This window comes from Phytophthora infestans, genomic scaffold, assembly GCF_000142945.1.
Source record: "Phytophthora infestans T30-4 supercont1.4 genomic scaffold, whole genome shotgun sequence".
NCBI lineage: Eukaryota > Oomycota > Peronosporomycetes > Peronosporales > Peronosporaceae > Phytophthora > Phytophthora infestans.
The window spans coordinates 2,288,291-2,304,813 of NW_003303755.1; the positions used below are offsets into that span (position 1 = coordinate 2,288,291).

The window sequence follows — 16,523 nt, forward strand, 5'->3', positions numbered from 1 at the left end:
GAACTCATTACCCGTGGTCTCGAACTCCGCGTCAATCTTGCACTTATCCTTCATCGTAGTACCACCACGCGTTATCTGCAAATGCTTACCTCCACTTTGTGATAACTGTGCTCGTAGCGCCTCAGCGTTCGAAAACCCAGAAAGGAGAGGCAATTTCCGCTTCCCCTTGCGAGCCGATAGTTCGGTTTGCGTTTTGGATACATTCTCCTTGAACTCACTCCAGGTATCTAACTCATCACTATCTCTCCTCTCCGCAAGCGTCATAATGAAGGGCACAGGTGTGTGCATTTGAGCCCAATTGCACGCGTCTGTATCATTGCGCTCGTCCTCCTCATTTGCGCATATAGTGGATCGACAAAGCCACGATTCGCGGTCATCAACGCTGCCATCAGCAGTAAAACTTGAGGCCGCCGAGAGCCTTTCGCTCGTACGGCGAGCCATTTTCCCGCCGTGGTTGAGATGGCCGCGTCGGAAGCGCACTGCTACCGAATTGAGGCTACGAGCCGGCGAGAGTTGTCGAATTTTCTTCTCTTTTTTTCAACTTCGAGATGCTGACTATCTGTTGATTCTCGACGCCACGGCACGACCGGCTAGCTAGTCAGCCGTTCAACAATGTTGCATAACGCTCATGAAGAGACGCGCACTTCATCAAGAAGACGCGACGAACTGCTCAGTTCAGTTCTTGATGAACACCTCCCAGTCGTCAGATATGAAGCAAGTTCGTGTCAAGTGATCTACCAGCACCAGTGGCCCCAGATGGCAATTGCCCACTCGGAGAAAAGCAACGTGTAAGCTTCTTCGGACGCTTATACCCGGACGTACCAGTCTGTTAAACCAGAAACAAATTAGTATCTCTCACTCATCAATCCTTTGACAACCCATTACACACAGCAACTTCTGAACTTACCCCAACCGATGAGAAGCCTCGAAACCCACGACATCAGGCGAAGTATCACGAACACCTCCTTTCTGTGAAGGGAGCACTAGGGTCAAGTCAAAATCGGTGCGTGTAGAGCGGTTCACTACCGTCACACACACCGTGACTGCGCTTCCAACCGCGATATTGGCAGAAAGCGGTGCTACTGCGACCTTCAACACCGAGTCTGGAAGAAGTCGCACGCATTTGAAATCCGCATAGGGTTTCGCGTTTTTCTTCGAGTTCCCCGCTTGCACATACGTCACAAGCTTTTGGACGTCGTCACTTGAGAGAGAGGAGAACGAGCGCGGTGGAGACCACATGATCGTACGATTCTCCGTGATTGTATCCATGGAAACAGCGGCCGCTTGCCAGGACATCGTTAATAAAGTAGTAGATACTGTCGAACGACGAGGTAGGGGCGACTTGTTTTTCTTCTGCGTATTGCTCTTCGCTTGCTTGATATCGTCACCTTCTGGCCCCTCAAGCGCCTCGTCTGGCGTTGTTATCTCTACTGGCTCCAACACGAAGAGAAAGTTGTAGCGTTCTTGAGGTTGCAGCACAACTGGAAACGGCACTTTATCGCCGCTCACGACGCGATAGCGTCTGCCTGACGCTTTTTGTCGTAACGACTGGTCCAGATGGAGATGCAAGTCTCGCACAGCTAACGCCAGCGTCGAGTGAGCGTTTAATACTCGAGCCAAGATTCCCACACGTCGTGTGGCCAGCTCCCGAGTCTCGACCTCAAGTTGCAACGGCTTTGCGACGACAATATGCTGCTCAACACGACGAGTCATTACGGGTGTCGGCTGAGCTTCTTCCCTAGTTAAGGACAATAATTGGGAGGTAGCCCACTCATCTCGAAGGAGTGAGGCCCCTATTGATTCTCTGGGATCGAAAGATCCATGTTTTCCATCATTACTGACGTCTCCAGGAGCGCCAACCACGCTTTTCTTGGGTGTGATGTGCACAATGAGGAGCACTTCTCTTCCCCAGAACTCGTGACGGATTTTAAGGTCGAATTGAGCCTTGAGCTTAGCGCTAGGCACACCTCCGTCCTCTAATTCGTCCACTGACACATGAGAAATCTGAGTTTCCTGTCGAAATAATGTAGTGGAGGACGGAGTGGAGCTACTCGCGTGAGGGTCCGATTCTGAGACTTCCACGACCTGAATTTGCACGCGAGCACCTTCACAATGTTCTCTCCATCGGTGTAGCAATCGTTCTGCAGTTTTGGGGGCTTGGTTCTTGGTAGAATGAGACTTTGAGCTACTGGATAGAGGCGTCACGTCTGCGATCACTTGCACGTTTACGCTCTCTCCTACCAACAGCAATACGATCGCTAATGTTATATAGGCCATACTATGACCTGCACTATCATTCCAGCTATCATAATACCCGCCACTTACCCTGGAAGAGCTCCTCGTCGCGGAGATATAGCTGCAACCGCGCACACCTCCATTCGTCACTCCACGCCTTCATTTATGTCAATTGTTGAAATGTATTCAAATAATGACAATACTATTTATTAGAATTAAAATAATGTCAAATGCTAAAGCTGACAATGCCGAAAATTGCAACTTATCTCCTGATGCTCCGCGTTCTGCTAATTCATTTTTGTTTAACTGTTGGTGACAGGATCCATCTCAATGCAACTACAGTAGCTAGCTATATGGCGTTTTAATCTGCATGATTGAGCTGCGTAGACGAAAAGCAAAAAATATATACTTCAAGTAGCTCCAGGTTGCAGCCCCCTCCCACTCCCTGCATCGTTGGCTTCTTCATTTTCCAGCCGCTTCTTTCGTATCTTCTGGAGATGCTGCAACGCTCACTATCCACCGTCGCACCGAGTGGAAGCGCGCCTTCTAAAGCAGCACACGCCCGCTGGTTACGATCGGTCTGCCCAAACGCCTTATAGGAAGTAGTCCGGAGCCGGCTTCTTTACAGGCACACCACGCGCGTCTTGCGGTGCAGCCTCGAAAATCTGTAGAAAATATCACCAAGCATATGCGTTATGGTTAGCTTCTGATTTTTCGTAAAAAGTCGCTCTATCTCACCTTGAATCGCTGCTCCAGGTTCTCATCGAGCTCCAAGATAGCCGCGACATTGCCGCATCGGTAGCAGTAGTTAGGCGCTGACCAGACCGTCACCAGTGCGTTGTTGAACATGGATTTGTGTCCCTCCATCACGAGCTGATGCGCTCTGCAAATCAGTTGTATATCGTTCGTTTGGTTGAACTGTCATGACACGAGAGTGTTAAATAACGTGTTAGATCACTTGAGATGCAGTGCTATAGGGTACTTTAGGTCCTTCTTTACCTTCTCCACGACGTCTCCGCCGAATAGGTATCCAGCACCACGAGGACTCAGTCCCCAACCGTCAATGTCCTCTGGGTCGGACCACATGAGGTCACACATAGCGCCATCGTGCGGCACTTCCTGCTTACGATCGATGATACGGATCTGGTCGAGCGTATTGATCGACGGAGACAACCCGCCGTGCACGCAGAAGATCTTGTCCTCGATAATAGCTGACAGACTTAAATAATCGAAGATTTCCGTGCAGTATCGCCACACGTTCACCGAGCCGTACTTGCGGAGACACTCGTCGTAGAAGCCATACACTTGCGTGATCTGACGGCTCTCGTGGTTGCCACGGATAAGCGTGATGCGGTCCGGGTACCGCACCTGAGGACACCAGCAGAATAATCCAATGTTAGAAACTTTTCATCACTGCGCGCTCTCTTCAGCTAAGACGCACCTTGAGTGCGAGAAGCAGCAGGAACGTTTCGACACTGTAGAAACCGCGGTCCACAAAGTCTCCCATAAACAGGTAGTTGGTCTCAGGACACTCGCCGCCCACATTAAAGAGCTCCTTGAGGTCGTAGAACTGGCCGTGAATGTCACCGCAGATCTGTTCCCACAGTGAAAAGTGCATGAAATATCAGTTCTCCCCCCTTGTTTTCTTCCTTAAAATCAAGATGTTCCCCCCTACCGTCACGGGGGCGTCGATACGCTGCACATTGCTCTCGTCCACGAGGATCTCGCGCGCCTTCTGGCACAACGCTTTGACCTCCGACTCCTTGAGGTACTCGCAGCGCTTGAGCTGCTCAATCTGCCGGTCCAGCTCGCTTTGACTCGCCGCCATGTTCTGCTGCTTCGTTTATTCGCAACTGTTTTGGTGGCGGGACTCTCCCCAATACAAAAACCGAAGGAAGCTCCCCTGCCCAGCTTTCTCACTGTCTTTGTCTGACCCAATGTCGACCGGTCGTTTTTGCCTATCGAAAAGAATGCAAAACTTTGGAAGAATATACAAAATCATGAAACAGAATAACGGTAACGTTATCGAAATGGGTACATTCTGACATGGTTATCCATGTCTTACGTTCTGGGCCAGAACTTCGAACATGCCAGATTCTGGCATCTTTCGAAGCTTAGTCTTTGGATCCATGCAGCGGCACCTTGACGTGCTCCATAAGGGCTGCCAACTTGAGCTCCGTCTTCTTCCGCTTGGTCTGCTCCTCGCGGATCCACCCCATGTACAAATCGTTGAGGCTCTTTAACTCACGCTCGAGCTTCAAGCGACGCTCCTTCTCCCGACTCAGCCATTCGTTCACGTCGGCCGCGGCAACTGCCTCTTGAGATATCGGAGCATTGATACTCTCATCGGCCTCGGACACTCGAGTCTGCATCAGCTGACGGGACGACAGCTCCACTTGAAGCGAGGCCTTCTTGCGGAGCCATGCTCGCTTCATGCGGCGCGCTTCAACCACTGCACCCGTCGTGTCGGGCACGAACATTTCCACGCACACCTTCACAGTCACCATTGCGTGTTCCATTATAGCCACGGCCACTAGCGACCCGGCAAACGACATTTTCGGGAAAAGTCTGTGCAGGAAACCTGAGTGAAGTCCGAAAATCGCACAATTCGTCATCACCGACAGGTAGCCCAGAGCACTGAAGGCATAGTACCAAGTGCCGATGCCTTGCGTGGACGTTCGATGGCTTCGGCGGAAGCTCACGCAGAGCTTAAAGCCGTCACTTCGGATCTCCATGATGTTGTTAAATAGACTCCACAGCGAGGCAAGAGGATACGCTGCTGCAAATAGCGTCACTTGTCTGCATCACAAAAGGACCAGCGGTCATGGTTAGTGGTGAAAAATACCCGTATCAATTCGCTTGGATACGTAACGTACCCAAACTGCACGAACATCTCCAAGTAGTCATCAAATGTCCCGTCGTAAGTTGGGAACAGGAGCTCCGCGTCAATCTTGTCGACAATCGCGTTCTTGTTGTGAGTTTCCTTAGCCAACTTTCCCGCCTCAGCCTTCAGCGATGACCTCTTGCTCATATAGGGCATCAGCTGCTCCTGCAGATTACCCAGAAGCTGTCTTGTGATCAGCAGAGAGCTTAGCGTTTGCTCCAACAAAACCATATCGCGAGTCTTGAATGCCACGTAGAACAGGAATCCAAAATTGTTCACAAAGTAGAACAACGCTAGCTTCAGCACGCGGGCGTTTGCAAACTACAAGCCAGTGAAAACACACAAGTCAGCCAGTGATTCTGCACAAAACGACATAAAAAATAATGATAACGTACATCACTCTCCGTGCGGTGGTTCTCGAACTGTGTCAGGTAAGACGCGAGCTCGGAATACTTTGCATCCACATACAGCACTACAATGGAGTAGATGATGGAGGGGACAAGGTACACATACTCCCAAAATCCATCCCACCCAGTAGCGGGAATAAACGCAATAGCGAACCATTCCTCCATATAGCAGTACAGGATCATCAACACCGTAACAACCGCCATCGCAGCCATTGTCGCCGAGATCGTCACGAAGTAGCGTTTAGCACGGTCCTTAGTTGAAAAGAAAGTGTAGTAGCATCCCTCGACGGGGTCGAATCGCTTTTCACCGAAAAAATCTGTGCGTGTAGGCTCCAGCGCCAAAGAGTCTGACGTAGAGATGCCCCACTCATTGCGAAGTGTGTTCTCGCGGCGCTTCCAGAACTTCAGAAACGCTGTCGCCCAACTTGTCACCAAAAGTGAATATAATCCACGGCCATAGGCTGCCCAGCTTGGGAAGAAATCAATCACAAAAGTCAACAGCCCCACCGCTGCCAGTGGCATCAGCCACTGTGTGTACATTCCTAGGAAACCGAAGTAAAATCCAACTTCATCACCAAAGTACGACCGCACAGTATTAATCGGTTGTGGCTTGGTCCACTCCTTCACCCACGTTTCTACCAACTCGCTGCGTTCCTTGTCGTCGTGCAATGGGAAGTGGTCCGTTAGGAGCTTCGAATGCATCGCTTGCTGAAGGAGAAGTCCATGTTCTTCATCTTGGAACGGCTCCGGCATCGTATCTACATCATCTCCCACCTTCTCATCTTTGCCATTAGGGCGATAGTAAGTGGGTTGCACTTTCAAGCGTCCCAGCTCAAACAGGAGGAGGTCGATCCGATCTCCGGAAACGAAGCACTCGGGCACCGGCTCCTCGCTCACGTCGCCATACAGAGCTCGCTCTTTCTTCTCCTTGATAGCAACCAACGTTTTGTGCTTGGCACCCAGCAAATAATACGTTTCTTCAGGTTTAGCGTCTTCCTCGGCTTCAACGTGTTCCTGGAGCACGTTCTTGGACTTGGGGACGATGATCAGGTGGCTCTGCTTCTCCACCATCTGCACGAAGAAGTCCACAGCATCCTGCGAGAATTTCTTCGTGTTGAAACACAGCACTACATCAAGATCGTGCTCGGCTTCTCCACGTGGCGCGATTTTCTACATTTCAACCAAGACACGTCAGTTGACATCAAAAGATCTGCTCCTGTTTCAGAATACTCACCACGGGCGTGGCCACGATGAACTTGGTGAGCGTGTAGGCGCTGGCGAGGAAGCCGGCACCTCCGATGGCGCCCTTGATCACAGCATCCGCCACCGTAGACATCGATATTCTGTCTGCGTCCGGTGTGTTGTCTTGTCAGCTGGTCGTTAGTTCGCTTGAGTTTTGGCGTGGGTAAACTTTATCAATTGCGGATCCGAAAGTTGAGGATTCCTTGTGGCAGCAATAACCGTGAAAGATTATGCTTCAATAAGGTTTTGACACCTTAGTGAAACCAAGTGTAGCAACTGGTGGACCAAGTTGCCTTTTTTCAACGCCGATCGGAAATGGCTGAAGTGCCTGGGTCAAGTGAGCAGCCGGAGCCGGAGCAGCTTGCGGCGGTGGACGAGAATCCCGTTGATGAGAGTGCCAATACACTTTCGAAGCGCGCAATGCGCAGGGAGAAGCGTCGTTTGCAGTATGAGGAGCGCAAGGTGGAGAAGAAACTCAAGCGCAAGGAACAGAAGCGCATTAAGAATGCCAGCGGACTTATTCCGCCGCCCAAAGAGCTGGACATGAGCGAAGAGGCCGTACTGCGCCGCAAGGAACGCGCAAACGCTAAACGCGAGGCGTATCTTATGGCTGCAGAAGAAGGCGTCAAGGTCGTGATCGACTGCGAATTCGAAGAGAAGATGACCGACAAGGAGAAGAAGAGCCTCTCGCAGCAGATCATGTGCGTGCGGGCCGTTGGATACAGAGTTTGAGTGGGCCAAGCTAACTTATTTACTTGTTTTTGGCAGGTTCTCCTACGGAGTGAACCGAAAGAGCCGCACACCCATGAAGTACGTGTGCATTTTGCAGTGATTACTTCTGAATATTGGTTCTAACACCGTTTGTGTCTTTTCCAGCGTGTATATTACCTCTTTGCACGGTGATACCAGAAATAATTTGGAGAATATCTGCGGCTTTCACGAGTGGCTGGCGGTACGACCAATGCTGTTTGTTGAAATGGTAAAATTATCCAATTGCTTATCATTGATTGTGCTTTGTAGTTCACTGAGTCGTCGAAGAGCTATATGGATTTCTTCAAGAAGGAATCGCTCGTGTATCTTACAGCAGACTCGCCTAACATCATTACGAAGCTGAGCCGTGACAAGGTGTACATCATTGGCGGTATTGTGGACCGCAACCGTTTGAAGGGTATCACGTACGAGAAGGCGGTGGAACAAGGCATCGAGACTGCTAAACTGCCGCTTGATGCTGTCGTCGAAATGGGCGCTGCTACACGCGTGCTGACTGTCAACCATGGTGCGTCTCGCTGATACTTGGTGTATTGAGCAGGTTCTAACGCTTAGAAAATGTTGTGCACTCCAGTATTCGAAATTCTGGCGCAATTTTCAGAGATAAAGGACTGGGCTCAAGCCACTTTAGCTACGCTTCCGTCGCGCAAGGGTGCCCATTTAAAGCAGGAGTAACAAGGAGTCTGTTAGACCTAAACTACCAAATACAAGTACGTGTAGATGAAGCGATGAACAATACGCATGCATTCTGAAAAATATCAAACTTGCGGCATGTGTCAACTGCGGCTACGCTCCTCTAATATTGCGCAGGGCCATTTCCAAACGCTCTTCTGCCAGCTTCATGTCTTTCACCTGTAAACCATACAAAAAGTGAGTAACCAGTTGCGCCAACAAGCTGTACTTAGTATTGCGTACCTTGAGGGCTGCAACGGCGAATTTGGCGTACTCAATCGCGTCATTGATCTCGTTCTGTGATACGGGAGTATTACGCGTGCAAGCAGGTGTGCTCTGAGGCGTATAACTGGGCGGAGGTTGATATGGCGGTGTTGGAGCAGAAGGAGGCTGGTAGGCTGGTGTTGGAGCAGGAGGTGGTTGGTAGGCTGGTGTTGGAGCAGGAGGTTGTTGGTAGGCTGCTTCTGAAGCAGCGGGTGGAGGTGGGGCTAAGGGGACTGAGTATGCCGGAGAAGGAGGAGCGGCCGGTGCAGAATGGCTCGGGGCTGATGGTGCGGGGGGCGAATGGGTGGCACTAGGTCCGGCCCATGTATTATCAAGTTCACTTGCACTCATCGCACCCGCCGATCTCACCGACTCAGTGAGTGAAGGAAATGATGTTGGGTTGTACGCTGGTTCTGATGGTTGCAGCGGTGGCGTTACCACGGCTGGCGCAGGTGGCTGTGAAGTAGAGGGCTCGGGCGTAGGTGCTGGCGCTGCATCCTCGCTTCCATCTTCTATCTAAATGAACGCACCAAAAATATGTCAGAGATTGAGTGCGTTCGGCGATGCATGTACTCACAATTTTCATGTCCAGACCCTCCGGCGGGCCGGGTGTTGGCGTTTTTCCTTCCTTAATAGCCTTCAATATTGTCGCTGCTTTAAATTTGCAATAGCGACGCTTCTCCACAACCTGAAAGCAACATTATGCATAAGATACCTCCATATCTAGCACTCCCAACAAAGTTCCCTTACGTCCTCGGACAGGTCCCCAAACTGGCTCAGAATGTCGAAAAACGTGCCAGCAGCGTAGAATGTGCGAGCAGTGCTCCTGTCACACTCAACAAAGTAAGCAAAACCAGCTCCGTCTAGTACTCAACATTGTTACTATCACCACGCACTTAGTTGCCATCCCCGCGCGATCCTCATCGTCCGCTTTTGAAAAAATTTCCATCGCAAAATCCTCGCAGATTTCCTATTGCCAGAGAATGCACTCAGCGCCATTGCCCATAACCTCCATATTGCGCTGCCCACTGACCTTCCCTTCCTCCTGCGTAAAGTCTGGCAGCTTGTTCTTCTCCTCTTCCAGGCGGTCCATTAGCGATAGCAAGTAATCTGTCGCCTCGTTGGAGGAGTCGTTCTCGCGCAGCTTAATGCCCAGCTCCATAGCATACTGGCGGCAGAAATACGCAATCAGCTTGGACTCTGGGCGTGATGTGTCCCTATCCAGCTCCTCGGCACGCCGGATGAATGGCAGCAGCGTCTTAAAAGTTGGTGGCACTTTGACGGGTTGCGGATCCATTGTCTTGTTCACGTCTTCTTCGACAAGGTTGAAATGCGGCACTGATTGACCCAGAGTTGTAAAGTTAAAAGCGCCGAAAATCCAGCCGAAATTTCAACCAAGTTTTTTTATTGAGATATTCGCTGCTCGTAACGAAGTTTGAAAGTCGTTTATCCCACATTTTGTCAAAGACTGTAAAAAGATCGGTTTCCAGCGTTTTTTTTCAATGAAGTAGCGCTTCCATTGACGAAATGAAACATATGTAGGCTTCGCACAAATACTTATGCTTTGTAAAGATACCCTAGCCCTACAGACGCCCCTGTACGAACTGCAAATCTCAGCTGCTTCCGACTTACTTGATTTTTGTAAAAGTCTCTGTCTGAAGTAACTTCCGCGTCCAGAAACAACAAAATATGCAACTCTCGATTGCATGTCCAATCGGAGCACTTTGTTCTATTCGTTTTCGCGAGCACAGAAAAGGTGAAAAAAATATTGCATGTGCAAAAAGTTCGAAGGTGAACAAAAATAAGTTGTAGAAGGCCTAAAGGAATTGACAAGATCAAAAGTACTATGTCGTTTTGACGAGACTGAGAGTACTATGTCAGGACTAAAAATACTACAGCAAGACCAAAAATACTGATGAAAGAATATATTACTTGCACTATAGGTGGGTATATTACGACTTAACAACCCGACGCTTCCTGTCCAGGCGAATGCACCATGCTAGCGTATCGATTGTAAGAACATTCAGGTTAAACTCGGCGGTGTCTTTCAGACAGTGCTTCGTGTAGTATGCATTATACATTGTCAGTATAGAATCGGTCGCGTTTTTGGCATCTGAAGCTCCCATTTGAACAGCAAAATCTCTCACATCACTCCCAATCAGCTTGGCAACACTCAGCCGGCTAGCCAAAACACCAATCCGCTTTCTCTCCAAAGCCGTCCACTCAATAACAGGCTTAAATAGGTGGCGGGCGGCGTCAGCGTTCCAGTACATTTTGTACATATCCCTCCAGTTCTTTGCCGGCGGAAGACTTGATATCGGCTCTTTGCAGGATTCACCGACCGTATATTCTTTTCTAGTGCATGCAGTGCGGTGCTCAGTCGGCTGAATCATGGCCACAAGCATGTCGATCTTGTCTTCAATAGCTTTTCTTGATTTTCTTAACGGTTTTTAGTCTCGTTTCGATTGATGAGGGGGGGGGGGGGGGGCGATGGAGCATGAGTCGCTTTGTTACGTTTGCGTCGAGAAAATGTAGTAAGGCGCCCTACATGAGCTTCGCGATCCGGGGCTAAGCTGTCGGCATTTTGGGTGTCTTCATCAGCTGCTGCTTGATCCAAGAGGTATCGCCTAAGGGTTTCTGCTGACTCGTTTTGAGTCCACCCAGTCCACCACTTTACCATGCGAAGTGACCATCGTCGTTTAGGCGGCGCGAACATAAATCTGTACTGGGTGCCAGCGCGGCGGAATGTGTGAGAAGTGAACCAGATACCTTGCCACTGTTGTCGAACGTAGCCCCGGGTGGTCACCCCATTGCGATTGATATCTCGAACTGCACAGTTAAGCAATGTGATGACTGCCTGTTCGGACATCTTCTTACCCCACTCGACCCGTGCATTCTCGCAATATGTATATACAGCGTCTGTTTTGATAACACTCTTCGATATTTTCGATACTGCAGGGAAAATGTAGTCGCCGTCGTCCCACTTGTGATCGACCTTTGTTTCAACGTACGTCAGCCATGTCGTCAGATGAATAAGTACATCCAGCGGACTCTCGCTGTCATCCAGATAATGCATGTTGTAACAGCGGCCTTCAGCAACTTCTGTCTTCCTTCCTTCCTTCAATTTTGTACACGCCATAGCTAATCGAAACTTCGGGATCGGAGGTACTCGGTCGTACAAGGCCCAATGTAACTTTCTTCCACTTGAGACTATGCACTTCATAATCCGGCACATACCGTAGAAAGCAAAAGCGGGGACAGCGAGGAACCACAAATGACTTGCATCCGTGAACCCGGGGGCGCTCTCCAAGTGGGAGTGGAGTACTCGGAGCATATCCACGAAATTGGTGTCGCTTGGCGCTGCGTGAATTCACTGTTCTTGCGCTTCTTCAGTCCGCGCATAAACTGACGGACAAACGCATTCTTGGCTGGATTACCAAGTCCATACTTGTTACCTTGATCGTCTGTGAGTACCATCCACTTGTCAGGTCCTGCTGCGTCTCGACGTTCGTAACCTCCGTAGTAGTATGCTACAGCTACGCGAATCTTCTCTGCGGTTTGGTTGGAAACCGAAGCGGATGCAGAGACACTTTCCATGAAGGCGACTAGTAGAGAAGGTAGCTCGTGATGTCGCGTAAGCGCTGGGTCGGGATACTCATTGGCGATACAAAACTCGCAGAACTTCCTGAAATATGATGCATACACATTCCTTGTGTCCTGCTTAATCACGTGTGTTGCTGTGTCGATACCGCCTTGTAACAGCTCTTGGAATGATGCGGGGTGTCCTGCCATAAATACGATAGACACTGGCTGGGTATATGCTTGTCGTCCAGCCAAAATAACAATGAGCTGCAGAACCAATCATTTAAAGATTCGTACTTTTAGTCTTGTTTAGTATTTAGAGTCTTGTTTAGTACTTAGAGTCTAGTTTAGTACTTAGAGTCTTGTTGTTAGGGGGTAAATCCGATTGGTTAAAATTAAAACAAAAAATATCCCTTAATCTTCTTTTCTTCACTATCCGAATCAAAACCAAACACCTCCCGAAAGCGACGCTCGTCCGTCAGATCCTTCTCCTTTTCCTTCATCTTGTTCTCATATATCTTGTCTTTCTCAATAAAGCCCGCCATATATATCCCTTCAAACTCAGTTAAACTTGCACAATTCTTGCCTTCTTTGAAGCTGTCAATTTCATTATGAATTGGAGCTCTGAGAGCTGCGTTTTGGGCCTGTATCTCATCACAACTGGTAAGCCACCGCTTGACGCGCTCGTTATACGTCGCTCGTAAATAGGCAAGATATTTTTGAAGGCGGACCCTCTCTCCAAAAATAGTATGGGCGTCTGCATCGAGCATTTGTGCCTTGTACTGACCGAATACTTTGCATGTTTCTTGAAGCAAACTCTCAGCAGGCTCTCCTTGAAAATCTGGTGGCATCGAATGGCGCTTGTCAGGATGCAGAAGAAGGTAGGCCTTTCGGAACCACGCCTTTGACAGCAAGTCGATTTCGACATCTAATAATAAAAGGCAGTCAGTGTAAGTGTTTAGCTGAAAGCTTACCGGAATATCTGTACCTGAGCAAAAATGTACTCAAACAGCGGTCCGTTTTGACTTAGCTTCTTAAGGGGGTGTTGTCTTAGCCCTTTCGGCTGTGGCTTGTCAGGGAGAGCGCTGTGCTCCACCTCTCTAAGCTCCTGTTGGAGCGCTGGCATTACTAGATACAAATAGTAAGTACCACAATTGTGTCTAAAATATAAGATACTCACGGAACCTTCGAGTTTCTGGAATAGTTGTGTAGCGCGGCGAGAACGCTGCTCGGAGACGCGCTTGGCGCGGTGCTTAACCCACGACCTCTTGCGAATATCAACCCTGGATTCACGCGCTTTTATCCCCTTGCACTTCTTCGCGTGCTTTGAGAAGTTCGTGCGAGATATCGATCTCTCACACTTCACGCATTCTTTTGTCGTGGCCCTGCCGTACGGCACCTTTGTCGTTTTGTTTTGGAGTATTTGCAGAAATTGCGTCCAGGCTGGCCATTGTTTTTTTAAATGTGATATTCGATGCTGATTGGCTAAAACTATGTTTGCTTGGGCTGTTTTTGAGTTGCGTCAGTGAAAGAAGTCAAGATAAAGCCATTGATACAAATATCAAGTCTAGTGATAGTCGAGGACCGGTTTTTGACCGATATTACTTGCTTCGAAAAACTCAGACGGACCAAGCACTTATGCGTGGACCACGTCATCTGGCTGCTACTTTTCTCCATGCAACTACAGTAGGACGATTCCTACAAGATAGTTGACGCGCCTGGCGGCTGCTGCTGGATCTCGCAGTATGTGACGGGGTCACACAGCACCTTGCCCTAGAGGAAACTGGCTTCCGAGAGTATACAAACTCTCGGTGAGAAGTAGTCTACTGGTCCCTATCGTCTAAGGGAGCGAAGTGACCAAGTTGTAAGCTGAATGTATTTAAAGGAATACTGTGACGGGGTCACACAGCACTTTGCACAGAGGAAGTGCTTAAGGGTATTAACTACCCGAGTGAACGTTAGTCCACGTGTTCCCGGCCTCAAAGAGAACAATTTGCTACTTAAAAGAGTAGATTGAAGACTGATGTTGTAACGGGGTACGTAGCCCTAAGTGTACCCTGGTTATATGAAGTGTGACACGTCATACTTCGGGATATTTGGTACAAAGTACCAAGGTCGTCCAAAGCCAACCATTGGTTTATGACATTGCATTTCTATAGGTGACTTATAGTTTGTATTAAACCCAAGCTTTATCTACCTATATATATACTCAGTTTACATTCTACCTTAAATAGGTCACTTCGCTCTCTTTTGATAAAGAGGGGACCTGTGAACTGCCGTTCACTGAGAGTTTGTATACTCTCGGAAGCTAACTTCCTCTAGCGCAAGGTGCTGTGTGACCCCGTCACACTTGGTGGCACTAGTAGTCAATCCACGCCACCGCAGGTAGACTACCTGAACCTCTCCGAAGCTCGTTGCCATGGATAGGAACGACTTCTCCCATATGAACGACTCTCAGTTCGAGTCGGTTCGGAAGATGGCAGGCATCTTCGGGATGGGGGCCCTGCAGAGCCTGGTGGTGTCAGCACCGGCCGAGCAGGGGCTCATCGCGCATGTGCGGGAGAACCTGCAGGCTCCGGCGGCGGAAGCAAATCCGCCTCACCCGAAGCCAATACGGCTGAAGGTTAAGCTGTATGAAGGGAAGGAAGGCGAGAACCTTCACTTCCGGGTCCGAGAAGTAGAGCTCGCGATGGACGCGGCTCTGATCTCGACCGAGCAATTTCGTGTTGCTTTTGCACTCTCCAACCTTAGCGGCCGTGCTAAGAGTTGGGTGTACACACGGGAGGCAACATCCCCTGGATGTTTCACATCCTGGGCTCAGCTGTGTGAACAGCTCCGAGCCGCGTTCCTACCCGCGAGCTACGAGTACCGCCAGCGTTCGCGCTTCCGCTCGTGCAAAAAAGGGAGGCGTGAGCTGCACGAGTACGTTCAAGAGATACGGGAGCTCACGGCGACCCTAGTGGGAAACCCACTCAACGAACACATCAAGATGACTGTGTTCATGGACGGCCTTCGAGTGGGCCCTGCACGCACTCAGCTGTTCCGGGTGCAGTCAAACACCCTTGAAGAGGCGATCCAAGAAGCTCTCAAAGAAGAGTACAGCCATGACCAGGCGCGTACGCCGGCCTCAGCGTGGCCTGGGAGTTCCTTGTCGGCTTCTGGTCGAACAAGCCCCAACGGACCAGTTCCCATGGAACTCGGGTCCGCCGAACAGCGTGACATCCGCTGCTTCGGCTGCGGGAAGATGGGCCACTTTAAGCGCGACTGTCCCGCTGAAAGACTCCGCAGACGGGCTTTCCCCAAGCCCGTTCTCAAGGGTCGCTGGCAGAAGCCAGGATCCCGGGGACAGGGGAGCGCCGGGAACCAGTAGGGGCGGGGAAGTACTAAGTCTTCGTGATGGGTGCGCGCGTGGCGCGTACGACGGGGACTTAGCCCCTGAGAGTCTTCGCACTCTCGAATCGGCGAAGAGCAGCGGCGGGTTGCTCGTAGTACACGGATGTGTACGGGGATACGATCATCCCTTTAGAATCTCGATCGATTCTGGGGCGTCGAAGAATTTCGCACACCGCCAGACGGCTGCTCGTAACAGCAACAAGTTGTCCGATGCTTTGAGAGAAAGCAAGGACAACGGGACGGTGTCAGTGCGACTGGCCGACGGGAAGGTCGTCACAGTCCCCAACGTCCAAGTGGATCTGGCCGTCAAGTTTGAAGACTTTGACAGCCTCGAACAGCTCACTGTTCTCGATATGGATTCATTTGATATGATTGAGCATGCCCTGGCTTGAGAAGCACGAGCCCTGGATCGACTGGCGAGGCAAGGCAATCGGTGCCAGCCGCCCTGCGCAGTCCGACAGAGCATTAGTGAGTCATGTTCCCACCTCTGTCAGGACCCGGGGCGCCGGCAAGGGTTGCGAGGGTACCAAAGCATCCGGCAGATGCTTGGGAGTCGTCGACGTATATGACGACTCCGAGGATGTTTTGATGGTGGCAGCGCCCAGAAGAGGCGCTGGCAAGGTGGGTAACTTAGGTCCACAAGCGGGTAACTTAGGTCCGCAGACAGCTGCAGCTGTCACGAACACCGAGAACAGCGTGTCCAGAGTGGGTAACAGAGCTCCACACACGGTCGCCCAGACCTTAGCTGAAGCGGAAGACGTCGGATACTCTTTCTTTGTGGGTAACATAGTGCCACACGCGGTCGCCCAGACCTTAACTGAAGAGGAAGGCGTCGAACACGCTTCCTGTGTGGGTACCACAGTCCCACACGAGGCCACGAGTGCCTCGGATGTCGGAGCGCCGACATCCCCAGACGTGAGTAGCAAAGCTCCACGTCACGGTCGCCGTCGACGACGACGCCGCCGCCGCCTCAAGTCGGATCCGAACTTCGTTCAGATCGACGTCGCTTTAAGCGACTCGGAGTCCAGGGCCCGGGCTCCTCCGACAAGGCCGGTGGAAGAGTGTTATCACATCTT

The 16,523-nt window shown here is 50.4% G+C and overlaps 6 protein-coding genes across 6 annotated transcripts; 1 reads left to right on the forward strand and 5 right to left on the reverse strand.

Moving 5' to 3' along the window:
- Nucleotides 1–675: 675 nt before the first annotated feature.
- PITG_03573 (uncharacterized protein) lies at nt 676–2,398 on the reverse strand (the record flags this gene model as incomplete). The annotated part of the gene is made up of 3 exons (XM_002906587.1): nt 676–826; nt 908–2,237; nt 2,326–2,398. 3 exons carry the CDS (start codon nt 2,396–2,398, stop codon nt 676–678), a joined length of 1,554 nt encoding a protein of 517 aa, XP_002906633.1.
- A 99-nt stretch (nt 2,399–2,497) lies between these two features.
- On the reverse strand, nt 2,498–4,126 carry PITG_03574 (serine/threonine-protein phosphatase 4 catalytic subunit; the record flags this gene model as incomplete). Its single annotated transcript, XM_002906588.1, has 5 exons — nt 2,498–2,900; nt 2,974–3,153; nt 3,235–3,603; nt 3,677–3,829; nt 3,911–4,126. 5 exons carry the CDS (start codon nt 4,061–4,063, stop codon nt 2,829–2,831), a joined length of 927 nt encoding a protein of 308 aa, XP_002906634.1.
- A 223-nt stretch (nt 4,127–4,349) lies between these two features.
- Nucleotides 4,350–6,931, reverse strand: PITG_03575 (anoctamin-like protein; the record flags this gene model as incomplete). The annotated part of the gene is made up of 4 exons (XM_002906589.1): nt 4,350–5,034; nt 5,112–5,440; nt 5,515–6,696; nt 6,761–6,931. The coding sequence occupies 4 exons, from the start codon at nt 6,860–6,862 to the stop codon at nt 4,350–4,352; spliced, it is 2,298 nt and encodes a 765-aa protein (XP_002906635.1).
- Nucleotides 6,932–7,188: 257 nt separating this feature from the next.
- PITG_03576 (RNA (guanine-9-)-methyltransferase domain-containing protein, putative) lies at nt 7,189–8,211 on the forward strand (the record flags this gene model as incomplete). Its single annotated transcript, XM_002906590.1, has 5 exons — nt 7,189–7,469; nt 7,537–7,584; nt 7,645–7,720; nt 7,789–8,044; nt 8,111–8,211. The coding sequence occupies 5 exons, from the start codon at nt 7,189–7,191 to the stop codon at nt 8,209–8,211; spliced, it is 762 nt and encodes a 253-aa protein (XP_002906636.1).
- Nucleotides 8,212–8,257: 46 nt separating this feature from the next.
- Nucleotides 8,258–9,781, reverse strand: PITG_03577 (vacuolar protein sorting-associated protein VTA1; the record flags this gene model as incomplete). The annotated part of the gene is made up of 6 exons (XM_002906591.1): nt 8,258–8,388; nt 8,452–8,915; nt 9,046–9,160; nt 9,223–9,298; nt 9,369–9,442; nt 9,506–9,781. The coding sequence occupies 6 exons, from the start codon at nt 9,767–9,769 to the stop codon at nt 8,323–8,325; spliced, it is 1,059 nt and encodes a 352-aa protein (XP_002906637.1).
- Nucleotides 9,782–10,922: 1,141 nt separating this feature from the next.
- PITG_03578 (uncharacterized protein) lies at nt 10,923–11,695 on the reverse strand (the record flags this gene model as incomplete). The annotated part of the gene is made up of 3 exons (XM_002906592.1): nt 10,923–10,927; nt 10,987–11,582; nt 11,691–11,695. 3 exons carry the CDS (start codon nt 11,693–11,695, stop codon nt 10,923–10,925), a joined length of 606 nt encoding a protein of 201 aa, XP_002906638.1.
- Nucleotides 11,696–16,523: the final 4,828 nt, after the last annotated feature.